Source organism: Chanodichthys erythropterus, chromosome 24 (genome assembly GCF_024489055.1).
Source record: "Chanodichthys erythropterus isolate Z2021 chromosome 24, ASM2448905v1, whole genome shotgun sequence".
Lineage (NCBI taxonomy): Eukaryota > Metazoa > Chordata > Actinopteri > Cypriniformes > Xenocyprididae > Chanodichthys > Chanodichthys erythropterus.
Window position 1 is genome coordinate 29,630,436 of NC_090244.1, and position 26,643 is coordinate 29,657,078.

Genomic DNA, 26,643 nt, shown 5'->3' on the forward strand with positions numbered 1-26,643 from the left:
GTTTTCCTTCGGGAAGATGGTGAGGCAACTTGAAAATGGCACAGGAGGGACATCTTTGGACAAAGCGGTGAAATTCCTGTGCCATGCCGGGCCAGCAGTAGTGGTTATGGAGGAGGGAGAGGGAGAGCAGATGGTACATAAGTTCTTACCTATGGACCTCCCAGTGGAGCGGGTTCGGAACATGTGGCCTCAGGAATTTGAGCATACAATGCCCACTGGATAGCCCTCATGATGGAGGCTGAAGGGAGAATGGGCTCAGGATCACTTGGAAGCTCATCAGAATCATGAATTCCCTAGTGAAAAATAAATATACTAAAATCTATTTGTAATACATTTATTTTATGCTAAGTGTCCTACAATTGCATTTACATTTGCATGTACTTCATACAAATACCCTGCAATTGTACTTTTAGTATACTAAATTTGTATATTTATAGTCTGCTAAACTGGAACAAGTATTTTTGTGTTGAGGTCCAACTTATAGACCTATAGCAATACTCCCAGCAATGTCGAAGTTACTTGAAAAAACCTTACATAACCAGTTAATTTCTTACTTAGAAATTAATAACTGGCTTAGTGACGGTCAACACGGTTTCCGCGCTAAGCGGTCTACCATGTCTGCATTACTACTCTTTACGGAACAAATACGTAACACTCTTAATAAAGGTTATATCACTGGAGCTGTTTTTATTGACTTTCGTAAAGCCTTCGACACAGTGAACCATCAGATTTTGCTTAAACTTTATTCATTTAATTTGTCCTCATCTGTGATAGAAATGCTTTATTCTTTTTTGACAAACAGGTCGCAAGTTGTTAAAATGAATCATGTAACATCTCAATCTTTAGTCTGTGAAATGGGTGTTCCTCAAGGCAGTATTCTTGGACCTTTACTTTTTCTTTTATACATTAATGATCTCCCTCAAGTGTGTAAATATTCAGAATGCTTACTGTATGCTGATGATACTGTGATTTTTTTCTCTGACCCTAATCCTGATGTCATAAATTCTAAATTAACATTTGATCTTCAGTGTTTACATGATTGGTTGAAAAAGAACCACCTGACCATCAATGTAAAAAAAAAACTGAATGTATGTATTTTCATTCAACTAGAAAAAGTATTTCTTATGTTGATCCTATTACTTTTGCAAATCAAGATCTTGTCATTACAAAGACTTATAAATATCTTGGTGTGTTACTTGATACACATCTTACATATCGGGATCATATTTCTAATTTAACAAAAAAATTGAATCAGAAACTCTATGTGTATAACAAGATTAGATCATATCTTTCTTTTTCTGTTTCTGAAACTTATCTACATGCAATTGTGTTTTCAACAATGTCTTACTGTCTCCCAATCTGGTCTCTTACCACTAAGGAAATTACTGAACCAATAGCACGATTATATAATCGAGCTCTTAAGATCCACAGTAATCTTCCAAAATGGTCCCATCATTGCATTGCACTTAAACACTCAAATGCTTTGACTTTTCAGCATTATATAAATAGTCATGCTATTACATTTTATTTTCAAATTAAAAATGTCACTTCACCAGCACTTGCTGCACTTCATCCGTTAAACAATATAAGACCAGTACGTTTTAGAAGGTCAGTTTCTCAGGCACTTATATCAGTTCCCCTATATAAAAACAACTATGGTCAGAAATCCTTTTTTTATACATACACCAAAATTTGGAATGATATTCCATATCATATAAGAAAAATACCATCTATCACATGTTTCAAAAAGGCATACAAACTGTTCCTTTTAAACAGTTACACTTGTACTCATTGACTGTTTATTTATTGTCCTATCTTTGTTTGGATTGTTTTTTTTTTTTTGTTTTTTTTTTTTTGTAATTGTCTATTTAGCTTGTGCTAATGTTTTGTATAAGTGTTTATGACCTTGTGTTGTAAATTGTGTTTTATGTTTTATGTTCTGCAGAACAGGAATCTGCTGGAAACCAGTTTTTAAACTGAGTCAGGCCCGTTTAAATTGTACCTTAATGTTACTTTTTAACCTTTCCTGTATAATAAATGAAATGAAATGAAATGAAATGAAATGAAATTAAATGAAATGAAACGAAACTAAAGACATAATTAAGTATATGTGATTATGCTAAAGTGGAACTATTGCAAGTATACTTTAGTACGAGTATATATACATCTTGCATTCAAATTGTACAGTGATCATACTACCCTTACTAATAGGAATATTAAACACATTTTAGGCTTAATATTTAGAAAAATGCATTGTGCGTTGTGCAATAAAGAAGAACTGCAAATAAAGTTGAATTCAAATATTTATGGCAGTATGGCTGTAAATAGTTAACATTTGAAGCGGATCAAAACCCTTCATCAAAGTTGTCCTAAAACCTTCTTCTAAGGACAACTTTGATTAACTTTTTTGATCCACTTAAAATGCTGACTACTGTATATTAATGGGTTTTTAGTTAGTGTGAAATGAATGTAGGCCTATTTAAAATTTTGGTAGGGTTTTTTTTCACTAGGGCAGACTCTGCATCTATTGCCTCTGACATGTTTTCTCACCATCACAAACTTAACTCGGAAACTCTTAAAAGGTATAATATGTAATAATTTTGTCCACTAGAGGTCGCTAGAAGCCTATTCAAAACAAAGGTGTAGCTTGATGACGCCAAATTTTAGAGTGGAATCTTGGGACATGTAGTCTCCATCTCAACGGACGGTGCAAAAGAATAGGAATTGGAGTTGGGAAGAACTCATGTTTATGGATGAGATTATTAACGTTACTGTAGTATGAAGCAGAGCAGGACCGAGTGTTGTGGAGCTGAACGAGGCTGCTGGAATGATTGCACAGTCGCCGACCCCGCTTCCGCTTTCTGGTCATGAGTAAGAGGTAGCTCAGCTCTGTTTATTATTAGATACCTTTGATTGTGTTGAAAATGTAATAACGTTACTCTGTGCGTTTGCTCAGCGGCTGCTGTGAGACACTGTTACACAGTGCAGTAAGATAAATCGATTTTAGAATATCATATTAATTGCTGGATGGCTTGTGTTGATAAATGGCATGCAATTAATTTTAAAACGTATTGTATGATGGAGAAAAATATGTATTACTGTTAACAAAAATAAAGTGGCATCTGATTATGCTATGTTAGCTACTTGAGAAAACAGTGTTTTTCTCTAAGGCATGATAAAGCATGGTACTCGCAAAAAAAAAAAAAAAAGAAAAAAAAAATAAGAAATAAAGAAAAAAGATTTAAACACTAAGACTAAACTTGTTGAGCTATATAACGGTTTCTGTCTATAAATATATCAAAGCAGTTGTTCCCTTGTCTATTAAAACATGTAATATTTTAAAGCGTCTTTGGTGTTTCCATGGTTTCTACAAAATAAAACCGGAAACCGAGGGTAACGCGGGTATGACGCAATTGACAGGCGACTCCTCACACGTCCTGGAGCCTTGGTTAAAATTGCAATTTTCTCACGATTTACAAATAGTTGGAAACATTTAGGATGTTGTAAGTACTCAAGTGAACAAAATATAACACTGGCCTAGTGGTTTTTGGATATTTTACTGCAAAAATTTTACATATTGCACCTTTAAGGACATCCAGAGTTACGTAAACTCAATTATAAGTTGTGCTGATGTTCATGTGCATTTCAAATACATTCTTTCTGACATGACTTGAAAACACTAACTGCTGACGCTAAACCTTGACCCCCATTTGGTTGTTAAGTCTGACGTCATGCTGCAGCGCTTCCGGGTCCAAACGTTCTTTCTCATTCCACAAGAAAACAACAAATGGTGCTAATATACACACACGATGTGGTGTAATACTAAAAATTATAATCATAACCTTTATCTCCATACCAAAATCCTAGATGGCCAGACAGTGATTCATCTTTTATACATCATTAAATATTAATGTCTGTGATGCTGTGAGCACGGAGACTGTTTTGTAGACTGTAAGTATTTTAAATGTTTAACTTAAAATGTTAAATGTTTAATATGAATAAATAGCGCTCATAAATAATGAGATGCCATTCTCAAGTGAAATGAGTCGAGGCTTGGACCCAGTAACGGCGTTCCTTACGTCACGACTTAACAAGCGGATTGGCCTGCCCCAGCGTCCTACTATTGGTTGAACCACAATGATTGATATGTTTTGAATACGCCATAAAGTTAATGCCATCACACTCACCAACAATCGGTTTTGCTGTACTTTTGCGAAACAACCGAACTCGCTGGAGTGCACACTATTGGGAATCTGTGTTGCAGATTTTGGCACATTTGTCAGAAGAAAACTTTAGAGTCTAGAAAGTCATTATAGCTAAAGACACAAGTTTCACCATGGATTTCAATTCCAAGAATGATCAAATTATTTTTAGATTAGACTTTATTTTTGTACAAACCACAGAAAACATGAGGTATGAACTGAAACATCTAGTTTGTTTCTGCTAATTGGCTGTAAGGGCAGAATTTTCAAACCCAACTTTTGCCTACAGCTGAGACCATGAGAAATTTGCAAATAAAATGATTTCATTTGATGAAGTACTTCAATAATTTATTTTTGTTGAATACTATACTCTACTTAAAAAGTATACTATACTATACTATACTATACTCACCTGTTATGATTAAATGTCCAATTAAATGAACAGTATTTGAGTTCTACTTGTTTAAATAATAGTATTGGCCTAGATAAAAATTTACAGGAAATGTGTTTTGAGTTGCAAAAAATAATCATAAGTAAGTTTTATAATTATGACCTTTATCTTTTTTAATAATTTGCTCACACTTTGAATATCAGGTAGGCCATTGTTTAATTTAATTCAATAGCACTTTTCACAATTTTGCATAGTTGCAAACATATGCATACATATAGAAAGTAGTTACATAAGTAAATATTTGTAATTATGACAAATAAAGAAAACAACATATAGTCAGTTTGAAATGGTGAAAGAAATTCACGTACCTGATCAGAAGTTGTATTACATTTGTGTATTCATAATGCATGTAGTGGCGGACCACTCTTAGATGGGACGTATTGCTTAGCTTCTTTGACAAGCTATCCAACTCATAGAAACTTAAATTGTACCTTTTTTGAGGTGGATGAGACGGGTTCCATCCGATGGATGAACAGGGCAGGTGAGCAGAGCAAGACAGGCAGCAGACAGGTAAGTAGGTTGATAGTAGCAGGCAAAGCATGGACTCCAATAATCCAACAAACGATTGGTAAGTGGTTAAAAAGGGTGGTGGTTAAAGAAGGCACAACTTAATATCAAAAATAATGTCCAAATAGTGTTCAACAGCGATTCAATTAATTCAATATAGATTCTTTAGCGATTCAAATAGCGATGTAAAGAATTGTATGCTTAATATGTTCCAACAGCTTCCTATGTTCCTTTGTTTGAGAAAGGTGAGAGGCGGCCATCTTTATCTTCAAACATTCTCACCGACTGTCAAAATAAAAGTCCCTACAAAATAAAGGACCCTAATCTAACAAAACGTACCCATGCTCCAATAGCAAAATAATAATTTAGGTTAACCTAAACTTAAAAAATGGCTCCTACATAGCCAGCCCCTTATAGCTATTGCAGGAAGCAAGCTATAACTAACTAAAAGTAATTTTCCAAGGAGCCATATATTATTCCCTTAAGCTCATTATGCATTATTCGCAAAGGATAAATGAGTGCAAAGATTCAGTGTATGCATCTGTATGACAATGTGTGCACGTGCGCAAGTTCATTCAGATTTCACTCAGCTTTAGATTGCTGGCCTTCTAACTAGCAAGCAGATCTTACTGATAGGTCTTTCAAGCTGGCTTGTTTTGGTTTGAAGCCGTACACTGCGGACCAAGCCTTTGGAGTCAGGGAAGGTTTCAGTTACTCTAGCCAGCATCCATGATCCTCTTGGCGCCGTGCTATTGGCTACTAGCACGATGTCTCCTGGACAGAAGTTGCGTCTGGCACGAGATCATTTTTGCCGTGTTTGCAGAAGAGGGAGATACTCTCGGACCCAGCGTTTCCAAAATAAGTCGGCAATGTACTGGATCTGTCTCCAACGATGTCTGGTGTAAAGATCTTCCTTCACGAACAAACCTGGAGGTAGAACAGGCTGCACCTTAAGCTGCAGTATATGGTTAGGCGTTAACGGCTCCAAGTCATTGGGGTTATCAGAAACAGTTGTGAGTGGACGGCTATTGAGAATGGCCTCAACCTCACACATCACTGTCTGAAGGCCTTCATCATCCAGATACTGCTGGCTGGTGACTGACCGTAACGTCGTTTTGATCATGCGAATCAACCTCTCCCATATCCCTCCATAATGGGCACCATGGGGAGGGTTAAATGTCCATTTCACTCCCTTTTGGAGCAGGCTTTTTTCAATTTGTTGCATGTTCCAAGATTTCAAAGACTCTTTTAGTTCCTTTCAGTGGCAACAAAGTTTGTTCCATTGTCTGACCGCAATTCAGACACTGGACCTCTTCTGGCAATGAAACGTCTGAATGCATGAATGCAAGAGTCGGTATCAAGGGAATGTGCAACCTCCAAGTGTATTGCACGGCTGGCAAGACATGTGAAAATCACGCCATATCGTTTGACAATGCTGCGGCCTCGTTTTACCTCTAATGGCCCAAAATAATCAACTCCTACATGCGTGAAGGGCGGAAGGTCAGGGGTCAACCTGTCAACTGGCAAGTCTGCCATCTTTTGTTCACCTGTACTCAACTTGACTCTTCTGCATTTGGTGCATTCATAGACTACCTTTCTGGCCAGAGTGTTGGCGCAAGGAATCCAATATCTTTGTCTGAGTTTGGAGAGCATGAAATTTCTTCCACCGTGTCCAACTTCTTGATGGATGTGCTGAAGTAAGAGTTTGGAAACGTGATGGTCCTTAGGGAGAATAGCAGGGTGTTTCTGCTCAGTGGGCATTGACATTTTACTCAGACGCCCACCAATTCTTAAGATGCCATTGGCCATCAGAGGATCTAACCTGTAGATGGAGCTGTTTTTGTTTACATTTTGCATGGCTTTCTGCAAACAGGTTATTTCTTGTGGGAATCCCTGCCTTTGGCAAAACTGTAAGATTGCGACCTCAGCATCCTCTAGATCACTGATTGATAGAACATGTGGACCTGTCTTTTCATGTTTTCCTTTTCTTATGGTCATGATATGTCCATTTAGATCTTTCTTGCCATTCTTAAGTAATTTCAACAGAACAGACTTGAACCTCAGGAACCATGCCACAGCTTTCTTGAGCCTCATCCAAGTTGAGAAGTAATCCATGAGGTAAGTAGTGGCGTCACAGTTTTCCTTCACAGCAGCATTGACAGTGACCACTCCTTTTCTTAATTCAGGGTCATCTTGAGAGAGAATGGGTTCAGATGGAAACTCTAGCCAGTGATGAGATGGTTCCTTTAGAAAGTCTGGGCCACTGATCCATGTTGTTCTTTTCAGGAATGTGTTGCCATGTAGTCCCCGAGAGGCGTAATCAGCGGGATTGAGTTTGGTGCCTATATACTTCCATTGGGAGACATCTGACGCACTTCTGATGACATTTACACGATTAGCCACAAGTGTTAGGAATCTTCTGCTTTCATTCTGGATGTACCTTAGAACAGTCATGCTATCTGTCTAAAACAGAGACCTTTCCAATTCCATATGCAACTCCTCAGATAGCATCTTGTCTATTCGTACGGCCAAAACTGCAGCAGCAAGTTCCATTCGTGGTGTGGTCATCAGTTTTAAGGGAGCAACTCAGGCCTTTCCCATTATAAAGGTGACGTGGACTTTGTTGCTACTGGTCAACCTAAGATACGTAGCTGTTCCATACCCAAGGTCACTCGCTTCACAGAAGTGGTGCATCTGTGCTGTTTTGACATCTCCAAAGTTGTTTGGTACAAGACATCGATTGACCTTGAACTCCCTCACTCTTGGAAGATCTTGCCACCATTGCTTCCAGGCTTGAGCATGGACCTCTGGCAATTCTTCATCCCATCCAATGTTCTGCTTGCATAACTCTTACAAGATGTGTTTTGCTGGAAAGGTGAGAGGTGCAATGAATCCAAGTGGGTCATATATTGAACTGACCATGGACAGAATCCCACGTCTGGTGCATGGATGCTCCTTTATTGTCACCTGGAATGTGAAAGTGGCTTCCTTAACACACCCCTGCACATCGAGAGCTCTTTCAACTGGCAAATCCTCCATGTCAAGATCAAGATTCTTTATGTCCTTGGCCCTTTCATGCTCTGGAATAGAGGCCAATACAGCTCTGTTGTTACTAATCCATTTGGTCAACTTAAAGCCTCCAGTTGCACAGAGTGATTTCAGCTCTTTACAAAGTCTAATGGCATGGTCCTCTGTGTCCACTGCCTTTAACAAATCATCCACATAGAAGTTGTTCTTGACTGTGCTAGTTGCATCAGCTGAGAAGCACCCTTTGTTATCCTCAGCTGTCCTCTTTAAAGCATAATTTGCACAGCTAGCTGATGATGTTGCGCCAAAAAGATGTGCGATCATCCTGTACTCTTTCAGTGGCTGACTAACGTCCCCATTTGGCCACCAAAGGAAGCGCAAGAAGTTCACATGATGAGATGGGACCTTTACTTGATAGTACATTTTCTCCACATCAGCCATGATAGCGATGTTGTCAAGACGGAAACGGACTAAGACCCCAATTAAGCTGTTTGAACACCGAACTCATTCAAGGTCCCAATCTTACAGTGAGGCACCCTGATAAGCTGCAGAGCAGTCAAATACCACACGCAAGCTCCCCTTCTTTGGATGAAACACACCATGGTGTGGAATGTACCACACTTTTCCATTTTCCTGCATCAACTGGTCTTGGGGTACAGGTTCAGCATATCCGCATGATAGGACCATTTCCATGAATGCTGAATCAAAAGTTCACTCAGGTTATCAACAGAAATCCAATGTGCATGAACATATTTCTGACCTTGCTTGTTGATGCATGAATCCTCATTGTGGAGAAGTCCATTCACCACCCAACCTAGCAGTGTTTTAATAGCAAAGGGTCCATTACCCTGGCTATTGATAATTCTCCAAGGTTCCATCACTTTGGGTGCATTAATCCCAATCAGAATGTCAATCCCAGCATTAATGTTGGGAATATCAACATCTTGAAGATAAGGCCATTTTTGAATATCTTCTTGTCTAGGGATACATTCCATGTTGACTGGAATATATTGCTGAGTGTAAACTTCGGGTAACTTTATGAATTCCTTTCCTTCCAAGCTACACACTTCCAGTCCCTTGACTACCAGGTTGTTAACAAATTTCTTTTGCCCCATAGTGCGCAGAAGTATTTGTTGATGTTTCCCATTAGCATTCAAGTTCCTCCTAAGTTGTTCTGTGCAGAATGTTGCGGAACTCCCTGGGTCAAGGAAAGCGTATGTCTGAACTACATGATTTGAATTACTCATTTTGACTTGAACTGGTATTATTGCAAGTGCACAGTGTTCATCACTACAATCAGGTGCTTCTATTTTCAGTGAAACCAACCCGCTGCTCACTGCCTTTTTGTCTGAAGGACCTGCATTACTCTGCTCTTTCGATACGTTTTGAGGTATATGCAAGATAGTGGGATGTAATTTTGAACAAATTGAACAGGTTTGTCTATTTTTACAAGTCAAACTCATGTGTCCTTTAGCAAGACAACCAAAGAAGACACCTTTAGTCTTTAGCAGCTCAACTCGTGCATTGTGAGACTTCTTCATCAGCTCTTGACATGACACAATCTCATGCTTACCATTACAGACAGGACAGAGTTTTGATGAACTGTTTTTGGGCACATTTGATACTTGCATTGTACTCTCTTTGTTGTTCTTTGGTGCAACTGATACTCTTGTGGCGAAACTGCTTCCTCTGCTCTTCTGCATGAAACGCATTGACTTGCTACTGTTAGCGGCTGCTTTTGGTGATCTTCTGTTTGAGGAGCTGTCTTGGAGGTTACCAAAGACTGGGTCTTGTAGAATTCTGGCCTGCCTTTCCAGGAAGAGGACAAGATCAGAAAATGTGGCTCTTGCTCCTGTTCGTTCCATGATGTCAAAGGCATGTGATCTCCATTTTTCTTTCACTTTGTACGGCACCTTGGAGATTAAGAGCCTCAGGTTTAATGGAAGGTTGAGCTCGTCCATGTACCTTAAGGTACACATTACATTGCCGCATCCACGGAGGAAAAGAGCATAACTGTACAGAGCTTCTCCATTGTCTGATGGGATGTTATTCCAATTTAAGGCTTTATCCATATAAGCATTAGTAATTTTAAATTCATCTCCAAAATGAAGTTCCAATAGCCGTTTTGCCTCTGCATATCCTCTATCTGCATACATATGAAGGCAACTTCTGACCAGTTCCTTAGGTTGGCCAGAGGTGTATTGCTCAAGGTAATACAGTCCGTCTTGGCTATTGCTGGTGTTTTTCTCAATAGAGTGTTCAAATGCCTGCATAAATGGTTTGAAGTTCAGAGGTTCACCGCTAAACATGGGTAGATGCCTAGTTGGAAGTAATGTCATTTTCTGTTGCTGTGCAATAAGATCAGCAACAGCACCCAGGTTACTGGTATCTGAGCATAAAGGCGCATGTGGAAAGGAAGTACCTGCAGCTGCTTGTCTGAACAAGCCTTTGCGACCTCCGCGGTCTTGTATCCTGTGTTAATACCTTTTGCAATGGTGTTTTGGGAACAGTAGAAATTCTTGCGTATTCCACTGGTTAGGGTTCTGGATGAATATGTTCCTTGGTTCTGTCATAATTGCTCTCCAGATACGCATTCATGCCATTTCCTGGCAATTCTGAAACTGCTGTCGATATGATTTTGGAGTTCATAGATTCAGCATCAATGCTCTGTAACACTTGCACCTTTGCATTAGCTGCAGCCAACTCTGTTTCAAGTTCAACTCTTTCCATTGCATTTTGCACTATAATTTTTTCCATTTCCAAGGCGTGTTTTTTCTTCAGTCCTTCAGTACGTTGCAATAGAGCTGCCTTTTCAGCTTCAGCTTTTAAATGTGCAGAAGACACTGATAAAGATTTTGAGGCAACACTGGCACCAGAACGTGAAGGTTCTACTTTACTGGCATGTGCAGCCACAATGGATATACTGTCAAAAAGGAGACACCACAGTTTGGGATTCATAGCTTTGAGCACTCTTCCACATTTCTACCTCATTCAAAAATGTTTCAAAAGTTTGCATCTTTGGTTGATACCAATCATCATTGTCACTTTTCTTTTCTTCTTCCTCATACAACACTTGCACAGATTGATGCACATCTTTAAACTCGTCCAATGCCACATGGAGCTGTTCAATGCCTGTATCAACGGCTTCAATATCTCCACCTTTTAATAATTCCTTTAATTCATTCATTTTGCATGTATACACACCAAGTTTTCCTCTGCGTGTTGCGCAAAGCTCTTTAAGTTTGTCATCAGCCATTTTTTTGAGAACAACAACAACAAAAAACTTATTTTCCTTTTTCTTTTCAAAAAATAAACACAGCACAGTTATCTTCAACTCAGTTGATTCTCATGGCTTTGTTTAAGCTGTATATGCATGAACAACAAAATCATGGTCCGCTCCAATAGCAAATCCTGTAACAAACGATAATGCACTCCAATAGTGAACATGAAAAGGTAAAATTTCAAAAGATCCAAAACTTCGTCAACTCCAAAGTATCAAAAAAAAAAAAAAAAACACCTTCATTAGAAGTTAAACAAATGCTTCCATGGGTTCCAAACAATTTGATTGTGAAGCAGTGTAAACGGTTGCAAAGTTCTTTACTAATGTAGTGGCGGACCACTCTTAGCTGGGACGTATTACTTAGCTTCTTTGACAAGCTATCCAACTCATAGAAACTTAAATTGTACCTTTTTTGAGGTGGATGAGACGGGTTCCAGCCGATGGATGAACAGGGCAGGTGAGCAGAGCAAGACAGGCAGCAGACAGGTAAGTAGGTTGATAGTAGCAGGCAAAGCATGGACTCCAATAATCCAACAAACGATTGGTAAGTGGTTGAAAAGGGTGGTGGTTAAAGAAGGCACAACTTAATATCAAAAAATAATGTCCAAATAGTGTTCAACAGCGATTCAATTAATTCAATATAGATTCTTTAGCGATTCAAATAGCGATGTAAAGAACTGTATGCTTAATATGTTCCAGCAGCTTCCTATGTTCTTTTGTTTGAGAAAGGTGAGAGGCAGCCATCTTTATCTTCAAACATTCTCACCGACTGTCAAAATAAAAGTCCCTACAAAATAAAGGACCCTAATCTAACAAAACATACCCATGCTCCAATAGCAAAATAATAATAATTTAGTTTAACCTAAACTCAAAAATGGCTCCTACAATGCACTTCAATGCACCTACTGTAATACAATTTACAATTTTCCCCTTAATGCTACTTTAAAGGCCCTTATTTGCACTTTGAAATATGGCAGCCTGAGCAACTGATCCTGAGCAAAAAAAAAAAAAAAAATGCAGAAAGTTAAAATGTCAAATAATTCCAGAAACGTTAACTGTATAAAAAGTAAATCATTTTAATGTATGCATCACATTTAAGTAATGCGAGACCGCCAAATCATTTAATTGTGTTTTTGTCAGGAGCAGTTGTGGTGCATTGAGAGTTGAAGCGTGCAGAGACAATCGGCAGAAGAATGTTATGGATGATCATATTTCATTCATGAAATATGAATGACAGCTGTTGGATATGAATTTTCACACACTGAAACACAAGAAGTTCTGCACATTCACATTTTTCCACCAATGAACAGAACTGTCTGTGTTTTAGTGTGCGCACAAGAATAAAACTAATGTGCCAGTTTATGCAATTGCTTCATGTTGCGTTAATGACAGATCATGTCAGGTAAAAGGGAAGCTGAGCATTCTTGATATTTAAAGGTGCCATCGAATGAAAAATTGAATTTACCTCGGCATAGATGAATAACAAGAGTTCAGTACATGGAAATGACATACAGTGAGTCTCAAACACCATTGTTTCCTCCTTCTTATGTAAATCTCATTTATTTAAAAGACCTTCGAAGAACAGGCGAATCTCAACATAACACCGACTGTTACGTAACAGTCGGGATCATTAATATGTACGCCCCCAATATTTGCATATGCCAGTTCATGTTCAAGGCATTACACAAGGGCAGAACGTCTGGATGTGCACAGCTGAATCATTAGACTAGGTAAGCAAGCAAGGACAACAGCGAAAAATGGCAGATGGAGCAATAACTGACATGATCCATGATAACATGATATTTTTAGTGATATTTGTAAATTGTCTTTCTAAATGTTTCGTTAGCATGTTGCTAATGTACTGTTAAATGTGGTTAAAGTTACCATCGTTTATTACTGTATTCACGGAGACAAGAGCCGTTGCTATTTCCATTATTAAACACTTGCAGTCTGTATAATTCATAAACTTCATTCTTTATAATTCTCTCCCACAGTGTGTAATGTTAGCTTTAGCCCGTTAGCCACGGAGCACAGCCTCAAACTCATTCAGAATCAAATGTAAACATCCAAATAAATACTAGACTCACAGGAATCGATGCATGCATGCAGCATGAATGACGAACACTTTGTAAAGATCCATTTTGAGGGTTATATTAGCTGTGTGAACTTTGTTTATGCTGGTTAAGGCAGTCGAGAGCTCGGGGGCGGGGAGCGCAAGATTTAAAGGGGCCGTGCACTGAATCGGTGCATATATAATTATGGCTTAAAATAGGAAGTTAAAAAAATTAATTAAAAAACAATCTATGGCGTATTTTGAGCTGAAACTTTACAGACACGTTCAGAGGACACTACTTATATTAAATCTTGTTAAAACTGGTTCTAGGGTACCTTTAATGTTGCGTCTCATGATGTTATTTCTTCAACAGCTTAAACTTTATTGCACGTTCGTGTTGTATAGCAACAGGCCGTTTCACGTTTATTTTCACGCACCACTTACTGTGTCTATATTAATAATTTTGTCGGCGATTCACAGTCTTTTAATCCATATAATTTGTTCTGTCATTAACAGTTGTAATTAACAATGTCTGCGTGCTTATAGCTGTGCTTGTAACAGTATAGAGAGAACACAAAGTAACACCAGTTTAGTGTAGTTTATATCTGTGTGGTGGCGCAACAGGTAAGCCGAGCGCTCTTGTGTGACAGCGGCCCGCGTGACCCCGGTTCGATTCCAGACCGTACTGGTTCCTGCATTCAATATGCATATAAATCTGTTCCCATTGTCTCACTGATGTTCACTGGATAAGTAAGCTACTGGTATACTGGGGCTGTCTGTAAAAGGTATATTCTAAAGCTGTAACTTTATTTATAAAGATAACTTTATTGTAGTCTATTTGAAGCACACTATAATGATGCCATTAGCACAAGTTACCTTGGAATGCCATTGCAATGTGTTTTAAAATCACTAAAAGTTTATCAATATAATATTAATGTATGTTCGACACTCTTATGATGTAATTGAATGACAATTTTAATGTCACCAAAGTACATTTAAAGTTTATGCTGGGTGAATTCTGCATTTCAAAACTTAAATTCAATAGCATATTTAAAGTGTATTTAAATATACTTTGAATAGTTCCACAAGTATATTTACAAATTTACAACTTTAATTGAACTTAAGCACTGCTTTTGGACAACTAAAATGCATTTAGTACAAAATTAGTTGTTCCAATTTAGCAGACTTTAAGTATACCAACTTATACATACAAATAAATTGTGCTTAAGTATACTGTTTTTTCACTAGGGTTATGGAAAAAGCATTCACCTTTTGATTTGTGGACCCTGGATAAGTGAGAGTATAATTGGAGTAAAATATAATGTCCATTAAGGTTGATGGGGTTTAAGGTTTCAGTTTCAGGTAGATACTCAAGATGTTGATGATCACTGATTACCTCAAATGCATGATTAGCTCACTAATTGATGGCTCTTTTCCAGGGCTAGCTTGCTCTGCAAGTGGTAATTTGGCATGGCCCTATATTCAAAGCACCCCAATGGTTTGACAAAGGCAGTCTTCCATTCATCTCCCCTCCTTATCTGGATACGGTTGTATGTGCTACACAGGTCCAACTTAGTAAAGATAGTAGCAACTATTAGTTACCTATTAGTTATTCCATGTCAAAAAAAGAAAGAAAGAAAAAAAAAAATTAAAATGTCCAAATGTAATGTAATTTATATTTTCTAAAAATGTAAAAAGTGTTCTATCAAATGATACCTACCTTTTGAATGTAAATGGTTAACTCCAAAGTTTATACAACATATCTCCCTGTGTTTTCGCTTCTGCGACTGCTGTTATGATCATTCTCTGCTAATATTGGGTTCATAATCTGTTCTGTCTCTTCCAGTGACAAAGTTCCATTACACACTCACATTTTTATACATGCTCCCCCAAAGAAATGTTTCTTCACATAAAGCATGAAGCTAATAAACACACGATTATGACAGCGTAGCATTGATTTATTTAATGATTTCAGCTATTGTTTTAAGAATAAAGGATGCTTACATTAAAAATGCTAAGCAGGTGTAGTGATTAGTGTATTCTAACAAATGCTATGAACAACATATTTATTCATCATCATATGACCAAAATCCACATTAGATTGCAATCGGAAGTTATTTCAAACACTCAATGGTGGTTTATATTGAGTTTTGAGTAAAAGTGTAGTATTAATCTCACTGGTTGTCATGTGAAGCTTGATGCTAACTGTAGCTATAATTCATGCCAGAGTAAAGTAATGTCACAACTTAACCTGATGTTTAACCTGTTCTTTAAATTGTTTTTTTGATTAATAGCTGTCAGGTTGGTGAATGGACCTAGAATGTGTTCTGGAAGAGTGGAGGTTTTCCATAATGAAACATGGGGAACAGTGTGTGATGATTCCTGGGATTCTACAGTTGCGGAAGTGGTGTGTAGAGAACTGGGCTGTGGGAGTGTTATAGAGGCAAAGGGTTCTGCTTATTTTGGACAAGGTTCTGGACAAATATGGTTGGATGATATCAAGTGCATTGGGAATGAATCTTCACTGAAAAACTGTTCATCAGAAGGATGGGGAAAACATAACTGTGGGCACGGTGAAGATGCTGGAGTCATCTGCCAAGGTGAGTCAAACACAGTTATACAACTGATGTACAGTGTTGTGAAAAAGTGCCTGATTTTTTTTTTTTTTTTTTTTTTTTTTTCATGTTTGTCACACTTTAATGTTTCAGATCATCAAACAAGTTTAAATATTAATCAAAGATAACACAAGTAAACATAACATGCAGTTTTTAAATGAAGGTTTTTTTTTTATTTTTTTATTATTATTATGAAGGAAAATATAAACCCACATGGCCCTGTGTGAAAAAGTGCTTGCCCCCTAAACCTAATAACTGGTTGGGCCACCCTTAGCAGCAACAACTGCAATCAAGGGTTTGCGATAACTTGCAATGAGTAATGACTGTTACAGCACTGTGGAGGAATTTTGGCCCACTCATCTTTGCAGAATTGTTGTAATTCAGGCACATTGGAGGGTTTTCAAGCATGAACCGCCTTTTTAAGGTCATGCCACAGCATCTCAATAGGACTGAGGCCAGGACTTTGACTAGGCCACTCCAAAGTGTTCATTTTGTACTTTTTCACACAGGGCCATGTGGGTTTGGATTTTGTTTTCCCTTCATAATAAAAACCTTTATTTAAAAACTGCATGTTGTGTTTACTTATGTTGTCTTTGATTCATATTTAACTCACTCGGGTCGGCGGTCACGCCGGCGATACCACCTCGGTTTTTTTCTTACCAGTGTGAAAGAGACTCAAAATACTCAATGTTGCACATACAATTAAGAGTTATACACCATTTTAATCTGTGGAATATCTTATTTTATTTGTGTACACTCAGAGTAACAGCAAAATGTTGTGCTTTTTGCAAAATAAAGAAAACTAACATGATGCGTGATCTCTCGTCTCCCTCTGAACAAACTCCAATCTGATAGTTCTCAGAAAATGAACTGTAACTTAGTGAATACTAATGACACAAAAATGAGACTTGTGTCTAAAGAAATGTTGAAATGTCAGGTTTTAAATCGTGTAAGTCAAATCAAAAACAAAAATTCTGTGTTTATGTAATCTGTATGAAAATAGACACGTCAGAAGTCCGTGATTCAGCTCATTATCCGCTAATGCGGCCACGCCCACGGAACGAGCGCTATTCAGACGCGAATTCTGAACAATACATGCATACATCGTCTCAATCGTGTATTTATTATCTTCAAAAGTGTTTATCTGCATATTATAGCGATCTCTGGAAGCCTGTTAGTTCCTGGTATGTCACATGACCTGTTTTTCTTTAGATTAATTTGTGAACAAAATGTGCACAGAGCGCCCTCCGGCTGCAAGTATGAATTGAAAACACAGTATCCAGCGATCATAGTGATGACAATAAATACTGAATAAATATTACTCCTCTGTATAGAAAATTGACATAAACATATGAGAATCCATCAATATTTCTCCAAATGTGCATGCTTTTAAGCTAAAAGCCTATATGAAATGCCATAGAGGTAACATAATTGTTCAGTCACTTTGCATCACAGAAATACATTATATTTTTAAGTATATAATAGAATACCATTATTTTAAATATTTCACAGTATTGCTGTTTTTTTCTGTATGTTTGATATACACCATGATGAGCTTGAGACATGATTACAGAGGGTTTTTTCAAAGCCTACCTGACTGAAAGGCCTCATTAATATGCAGGTAATTACAACTCATTATGCGATTCTTTTGTCTTCTCAGGTGTAAATGACCCATTATTCATGATGATTCACGCCTCCACGCATACTATGTTTCTTGACAAAAAGTGTCTTACAAAAACTAAATCAATATATTGTTATAAATTAACGAGTAGGCAGCATAATTTTTAAATAATTTTTAAGCAAAAACTAACAACAGGTCTACAACCTCCAATACCCAGAAGTCTTGTGAACACAGATTTAATATATATTTTTTTGGCTTTATTTCAGTGACCTAGGTTTTTTGTTTTTTTCAATAACCACGTATAAACGTTATTCCTTCAAAAACATAAACGTACATACATGTTCCTTACATATCAACCTGGTCTCATGACAAAAACGTACCCGTGGGCACGTTTTCACGAGTCACGAAATACGTACCAATGAGTACATATCGCTGCAGTTTCGATGCGAAATGTCCACTGAGTGGCGCTAAAAGCGCGTTCCTTTTTTTTTTTTTTTTTTGCCGGAGCAGATAATAGGGTGAATGCGGTACGTTTTTATGACGTTGCTTTTTAGACGAATCGCCGCGGTTCTTGATTTGACATTTGCGCTCCGTTGTGTTTTAAAATAACTTCCCACCGACACTATGCCTAAACCTACCCGATAGTGTTAACAAAAGCAAACATGATGTAAGAAGCATCCGCGATCCGTTTTTCAGCTTGTTTAGATCTCTCTTTGAGCTCTCTTTTTTTTCGCCATCAGTCGCCTTTCATGGGATTCGTACCCAGGCGCGGGAGGGGAGTCGACTCCTCATCGTAAGTCCAACTCCGTATCAGCCGAGCTACCGAGCAAGCTTGGTTACGGCCAAAAAAAGTGAAACGCATAGAGCATTTTACCGGCCTCTAGCATTCGTTTCTGTCGGAAACTGTAGTGAGACGTACTCGTCGTACGTAATTTTGTGTCTCGCGAAAACGTGCCCACGGGTACATCTCTCCTATGAGACCAGGTTGTTACATATTATTGTAGCCTACAGTAGTTTGTGCTGAATACAGTGTAATGACACTTTTTCCATTAATATTTTTAAAAAAGCACAAATGTCAGGGCATGTCAAAACTTCTCCAGGTCCCCAAAAATCCTCATACCCCAGAAGGTTAAATTTGTTTGATGATCTGAAACATTAAAGTGTGACAAACATGCAAAAAAAAAAAAAAAAATCAGGATGGGGGCAAGTACTTTTTCATACCACTGTATAGCTGTGATGTTGTACAGTATATTTTCTCTTTAGCAATGCCACAGTGTTTCAGGCAATGCAATATTCTTGAATGAACTAATGGATAATTTGTTTTTTTGTGTGTGTGCATGTGTTTGTTTTTTGCACAACAAAATTTTCCAACTATATACAATTTATTCCCCAGTTACTGGGTAAAGCTCACTAATTTCCCATTTGCAGTCAAACAACCGGTGGTGATCTTAGGAAAAGTTGATCAAAGGCTTTGAGTACATATAGCTTAATTTTTCACTTTGTAACTTGTGAGTTTTGTTCCAATATTCAAATATACAGCCTTAATTGAACAAAGTCATTAAACAAAGTCAAACAAACACTGTCCAACTATCTATCTCCTGATACAGCATTGTCCCTAATAGCCATGTAGAGCTTTAGCCTTAGTGAGGATATGGATATTAGGCGCACTGGTGCGAGTGACCCGATCGATTCTCATGAATAGAACTATAATACAATTGGAACAAAAAGTACACCTCCTAAAATGCATCTACACTGAACAAGACTTATGTTTCACACGGCAATGGGCTGCTTTTCATGCCATGTGCGTGAATGAATACACTCCAAAGATTGAGACCGTCTCATGCTGCTGATGTTTCAGCCAAATTAACTGGAAATACTACATTTGGATTATCATAAGCAATGTCGGAAATTAACGGGAGCTTGAGGGCAAAAATATCACCAAAAATGAATAAAAACATTTTACTTTCGCTTTTAAAGTAGCGGCAACTTGGAGGCTGTAATTGCTTGAATGGTGGGTGGGTTCATTATTATTCTTAATGAAAAAAACACAACAACAACAACAAAAACCGTACAATGACAAACTCGCTTAAATATGCTTTTACATTTCGCTTTGCAACCAAATCTTCATCCATCGTCATTCAGAGAAGTGAAATGAAAATTGCTGCGACTCTCGTTCAGCTCTCACTGAATTGATCAGACAAGTTCAGTTTTTATCTGTACCTGTCCTCTAACTAAACAAAATTATTTTTATTACTATAAAAATCAAAACGTCGGTGGGGTCGATGTCACGGTGGGCAAGTGATATAACCGGTATGTAGCCTAAGTTAAGTAATATCACACATGTTTACTCCTATTTCTCAGAGTATTGGCATGATTGAAAATGTGTTACTTACTTACTGATCTGATTGAAGTCCAATAAACAAGTTGATATTAAGTGATTTAAAATTAGACACAATAATGTCTGTTTTTGCTCTATTTCGTGAAAACAGTTTCAAACAAAGCCACACCAGAACTGGTGCGCGTCTCCAAGCAACGGTGATTCCTGAATCAATCTGCGTTTTGAACAACTGAACAGGTGCGTCCCAATTCGCGTACTTGTGCACTATTCTATGACGTTTTTAAGTATAAATAGTGTGAGTAGTGCGTTCACACTGAAAATTCCAAAAAGAAAAAGTACACTTTAAATACCCGGATGATGCACTAAATTAACGGAAAAAATGAAGTGTGGAATGTTGGACACTTCGTGCACTCAACTGTCGCAGCTTTAATTACGTAGTGGAGGGGAAGGGAGGATCGGACTCCGTTGTTAAATGACAAAATAACCTTATGCAATTAACGCACTACATGGATGAGTGCATAGTGCACAAGTACATAGTGTATAAGTGCATAGTGTATAGTGCGTCATTTGGGACGCAACTATAGAATGACTCGCACATTAAGATTTACCGCCACCTACTGGTGGTAAATGTAATACATTTATTTTTATATTTACACTTTACATAGGCTATTTTTACTTAAATATCAAACTTTTAAATTTTATTTCTTTACATATTTCTAAATTCAAAATAATTATATTTAAAATCATTTGTACAACATTATTTACCAATGAGCTGCATTAAGCAGTCTATGTAATGTGTCTAAAAAGGATTAGTCCACTTTTAAATACACCTTTCCTGATAAATTTACTAACCCCCATGTCATCCAAGATGTTCATGTTTTTCTTTTGTCAGTCGAAAAGAAATGAAGGTTTTTGATGTAAACATTCCAGGATTTTTCTCTATATAGTGGATTTCAATGGCTACCAACAGGTTGAAGGTCCAAATTACAGTTTCAGTGCAGCTTCAAAGGGCTTTAAACGATACCAGATAATAAGGGTCAATAAGGGTCTTATCTAGCGAAATGATCTGTCATTTAAAAAAAAAAATACAACCATTTATGCTTTATAAACAAAATATCACCTTGAACGTACTTTCCGTACTTTTCCACATTCTTCATAACGCTTACGCTAAAATGTCCTACGCCTTCCCTATTCAACTTACGGAAAAAAACGAAACTGGCGCCACATTTGTTCCATAAGTATTGTATAGATAAATATAGATAAGTATCGTTTAAAGCCCTTTGAAGCTGCACTGAAACTGTCATTTGGATCTTGAACCGTTTGGTGCCCAGTGAAATCCACTATTTGGAGAAAAATCCTGGAATGTTTTCATCAAAAACCTTCATTTATTTTCGACTGAAGAAAGAAAGACATGAGCATGGATGACATGGGGGTGGGCAAATTTATCAGGAAAAGTGTATTTAAAAGTGACTAATCCTTTAAGATGGAGCTTCTGTGCACCTCTTCAGTGGAAACATTTTTGATAATTTATTGATTGGGTCTTATTGTTCTAACTGAATTTATTATTTAACATTCAAAAACAATTTTTCTATTTTAATTTAAGAAATTGATTAAATACATTTAATAAGATTAGAAAATGTGCTCTTATAATGGTAAAAATGCCTGTGGAAATCAATTTAAAGGGACAAGTATCACCCTGTAATAGGAAAGTTAGTGTCTGTTATTGATCAGAAAGTGCTCCTAAATTTTTGACTGCGCTCCCATTTTTTTTTTTTTTTTTTTTTTTTTTTTTTTAATAGGAGCACAAGTGCTCCTAAAGAAAAATGTTATAATGTTATTATTTAGACATATAGTAATAGTTACTTGGTGTGGAGATACTTTATTAACACATATTCCTACTGCAATTCATGATTAATTCAGGTAATTATAAAACATTTAGAAGTGGTCAGTTAACTATTTTTGTGAGCTCATCTACAGTGAGCACTATTTATGCCTCATAAAGCTTTACAAAAGACAATTTAAAGGTTCAGTGATCTTCTGCACTGCTGTTCTCTAATGTTTTAAAGTTAGTACTGAGGTAGTTTTGACACTGTGAAATATTTTATTATATTTTTTGTTGTATTTTGGCACTCCTGTAATCCAGTGTTAGCACTGGGACATTTTTATTCTGTAATGTTTACACTTTACAGAAATTTATTTTTATATCAGATTGCAAAGACTTAGTTTAATTTTACTGCACAGTTATGTTTTCTGGAGGTGTACAGGAATTTTTATTTTATGCGACATTGCAGAGGTTTATTTGTAATTTTATATCAAGTTACCCATCGTAAAGTTTCATTTTTCCTTGAAATTAAGCAAAAATAAATAAATAAATAAATTGTTAACTAAATGTTTTATAACTACCTAAATTAATCATGAATTACAGTAGAAATATGTGTTAATAAAGCATTTATTAACACACTGAGTAATTGTTACTATAAATAATAAGATGCATAAATGTATGTTTAAATAGTTTATTAATCATTTACTTACACTTTCTAAATGATGTTATAAACCACTGGCAACTCTTAAATAACTGGTTAGAAATCATTAGAAATTATAAATTGATCATTAATAAAGAATGAAAATACAATTATTAAACACATTATAGATATGCTCATAAAGCAAGAACAAAAAAATTATAGCTGTATTTATAAACTGCGTACTAATGTTTTATAAATGATGAACTGACTATTTACTAATGCTTAACTAATGCTTCATAGCATGAGTTATTATAAGAATGAGCTCGCTTAACATCCCAATGTCATCCGCGTTGCTGAGAAGCATTTCGATAGAATATGTGACATGAATATGTGACACAAAACAAAATTGACAGCAGTGGCAGCAGAAAGAAAGCATCTGATCATAGCGATGTGGATATGTTTGCACCAGCTCTGCAGTTCAGTACTTTAAATGGCACTTTATACATTAGACTGCTTTAAAGCAAGCAGCTTTACAGTATTACATATAAAACATGGAATGTCATGAAATGGACTATGCACTTTCTGTTGTTAAATAGTTTAGAAATTAAAAACTGCTATACTGTTAACCTTTAAAACATACACACCTAAAGAATCATGCAGTCACTTTACTAGATTGCACAAAATAGTGATTAGTGATATGCATATGATACTGTATTGATTAAATAAAATAAAGTTGCTTGTCAGGTTTTATGCATATGGTTGTGTGTTCTTTATGACCGTTTTTTTTTTTTTTTTTTTCTAAAATTAGATAGAAAAAAAACAGTAGAAAAAAATAAGTATATAATAAGTATCATAATATATCGTATCGTAACCCCTGTATCGTGATACGTATTGTATCGCCAGATTCTTGGCAATACACAGCCCTAATCAGAATTTAAGCCTTGAAAAGAACCTGACGTCTGTTGTGAAGATAGGAATTAAACCAAAAGAGAGAGTTATGATCAAAGCCCGTGGAGTGTAATTTATCGAGAAGAAGGTAATGATCCACCGTATCGAAGTATAAATCGATCTTTAGAAGGATCAATGAAAATTGCACCAGTAAAGGGCTGTTCACATATCACACCTAAAAAAAAAACGTGGAAAGCACGGCCATAACGCTTTCTCTTCCTTTCCACAACCGCTTGCGCTCTAGTGGTGTCTGTCATGCAACCTTGATCTGCACTCTCCACAATGACAGCAAAGGATTCATTCATTTCTAGCCCTTGCATTAGCTTTACTACTAGATATATTGATGGAGATGAGAAATAAAAAAAAAAAAGCCCTATACAGCTATTATCAGCTGTTCGGCTTTCAGTTTTGTTATGGAAAGGCCGTAGCTGATCGGTTGGTTCTTGTCACATAACCTGCAGTGCACTTGCAGAATTCTGAAAAGTTGAGAATTTTTCATCTCAATGCACCTGAAAAATGCACTGCATGCGTGTCACGACCGCGTTGCTTCCATTATGAGCTTGCCTGCTGTGCGGGTACATTTGAAATAACTGACTTGTGCACGGGAAAATGTGATATGTGAACAGCCCCTAAGTTGGCATTTATCAAAGAGAGTAAACAAATCACTGGTGAATTCCATTAAGGCTGTGGTGGTGGAAAAAATTAGATCTAAAACCTGACTGAAATGGAGATAAAATATTAAACCGATTAATCTATTTGATATTTCATTGAAAATTAGTTTCTCAAAAAGTTTCGCAACAATGCAAATTTCATTTAATATAATTAATCATTTTAAACATCAAATAAAAAGATAAGTCTTTTTTTGTACTTTAAATTGTTTTTTTTTTTATTAATAGTTGTCAGATTGGTGAATGGATCCAAAGTCTGTTCTGGAAGAGTGGAGGTTCTCCACAATGGAACATGGGGAACAGTGTGTGATCATCTGTGGGATTCTACAGACGCAGCAGTGGTGTGTAGAGAAATGGGCTGTGGGAGTGTTATAGAGGCAACGAGTAATGCTTATTTTGGACAAGGTTCTGGACAAATATGGTTAGATGATGTCCAGTGCCATGGGAATGAATCTTCAGTGAAAAACTGTTCATCAAATGGATGGGGATCACATAACTGTGGGCACAATGAAGATGCTGGAGTCATCTGCCAAGGTGAGTCAAATCAATTTAGTAATGATATAGTAATTGATATTGAGTAATATCAGATTTAGAAAATAGTTCCTTAGTAGCTCATCAATAATTACCTAATGAGATTACCATCATTAATAACTATTAACTTGTAACAAATTGTAAAGAACATTATCGTGTGTCTGAGACATAATCAGTCATCATTTTTACTCTGAATATAGTCATAAAATGCATCATTAATTACTCAAGTGTTACCTAGTCACTATGCAGGAACTACTAGTGATCAGGACCATTATTTTAAAGTGAAAAAAAAACATCTTTTTCACTTTAAAATAATGGTCCAGATCACTAGCAGTTCTTGAAGAATGACTAGGTACTTGAGTAATTAGTGATGCATTTTATGACCACATTGAGAGTAAAAAGGACAATCTTCAAGTACTACTAGTGATCTGGACCATTATTTTAAACTGAAAAATATGTTTTTCACTTTAAAATGATGGTCCTGATCACTAATAGTTCCTGCATAGTGACTAGGTTACACTTGAGTAATTGATAATGCATTTTATAAACACGTTGAGAGTAAAAAAAGACAATTGACAATATAAAGACAATATAAAATGTTACACTCGTTTAGGAGTAGTGACTTGGGAAACTTAAGAACCATTTCGCAGAGAGACATTGGTGAAGAAATTGACTGGGGTGTGGGGTGTAGTAAATATATAAAAGAAGTAAGGGGGAAGTTCACTCATTATAAGATTCTTCATAGATACTACCACTGTTACATTCACTCCTTCCCGGACTCCAGTTCCCAGAATCCTCCTGTTCTCCACACCTGTCTTCACTTCCCTCATCAGTCTTCCCGCCATCTCCCCGGATTCCCTGCACCTGTTGTTCTTCGTCAGCACTCCCTTTAAGTTGGACACTTTCCCTGCACTCCTGGTCTGTTATATTGTTTATCTAAGCATGTATGTTGTTCATGTTCTCGATTATTGTAAATAAACCCCGTTTGCTTGTGGATCTCTGTACTCGCCTCATCACTTCAGCATACACCTGTGACAGAATAACAGACCCAAAACTGCTGGAGATCCACAACTCAGGATGGGGTTGTTTGTCATGTCAGAGGTTCCTGCTCCTCCCGTATCTCACCCGCCAGCTTCTGCCGCGGATCACCTCGTTGGGCTCCTGCAGGAGGGACGTTCACTGGAGAGGTATGTGGAGGAGTTTGTTGAGTTGGCTTATGTGACGAATTGGCCAGATGCTTGTTTAAACGCCCTTTTTCTGAAGGGGCTGGATGAAAGCATGATCCGTTTTGATGAACCTGCCGATTATTTCTCTTTAGACGATACAGTTAATTTGATTTTGTATTTAAATGGTTCTAAGTTTGTTATCAAAGAGGTTCCGGATATAGCGTGCAATTCTCGTCCAATTCCCTCAGAAACACGTGCAGCCTGGCCAGTTCGTCAATCTCCATCTTCCTCCGCATGCCCCTCCAGTGAGCTTTTCCCCTGTGTCCTGCCGGACCCACAACCCTCTGCTGGGTCCAGACGACCCAAGAGAAGGAGGAGGAAGACCAAGCCGTCCAAGTCTCCTGAGTTTTCTGCCTCCGTGCAGCCCAAGTCTCCTGCGTTTTCTGCCTCCGTGCAACCCAAATCTCCTGAGTTTTCTGCCTCCGTGCAGCCCAAGTCTCCTGCATTTTCTGCCTCCGTGCAGCCCAAGTCTCCTGCGTTTTCTGCCTCCGTGCAACCCAAATCTCCTGAGTTTTCTGCCTCCGTGCAGCCCAAGTCTCCTGCGTTTCCTGCCGCTGAGCCCACTACAGTTCCAGTGGGGCTTTTAATTGAATTTGAGGGTATGAACTGGATCCCATTTCCAGACCCCGCTCCAGCCCTCGCCGAGCCCGCTCCCAGCTCCGGCGAGCCAGCCCCATGCACCGCCGAGCCAGCTCCAGCCACCGCCATCAAGCC

General features: G+C 37.4%; 1 protein-coding gene across 2 annotated transcripts in view; it reads left to right on the forward strand.

Annotated features, from left to right (window-relative positions):
* LOC137015097 (uncharacterized) overlaps positions 1-26,643 on the forward strand; it is a 100,338-nt gene that overhangs the window by 40,393 nt on the left and 33,302 nt on the right. For both annotated transcript variants that reach the window (XM_067379789.1, XM_067379790.1), the window contains exons 4-5: positions 15,815-16,120; positions 24,401-24,706. In XM_067379789.1, the coding sequence (XP_067235890.1) occupies positions 15,815-16,120; positions 24,401-24,706 (612 nt within the window). The remainder of the gene's footprint in view (positions 1-15,814; positions 16,121-24,400; positions 24,707-26,643) is intronic.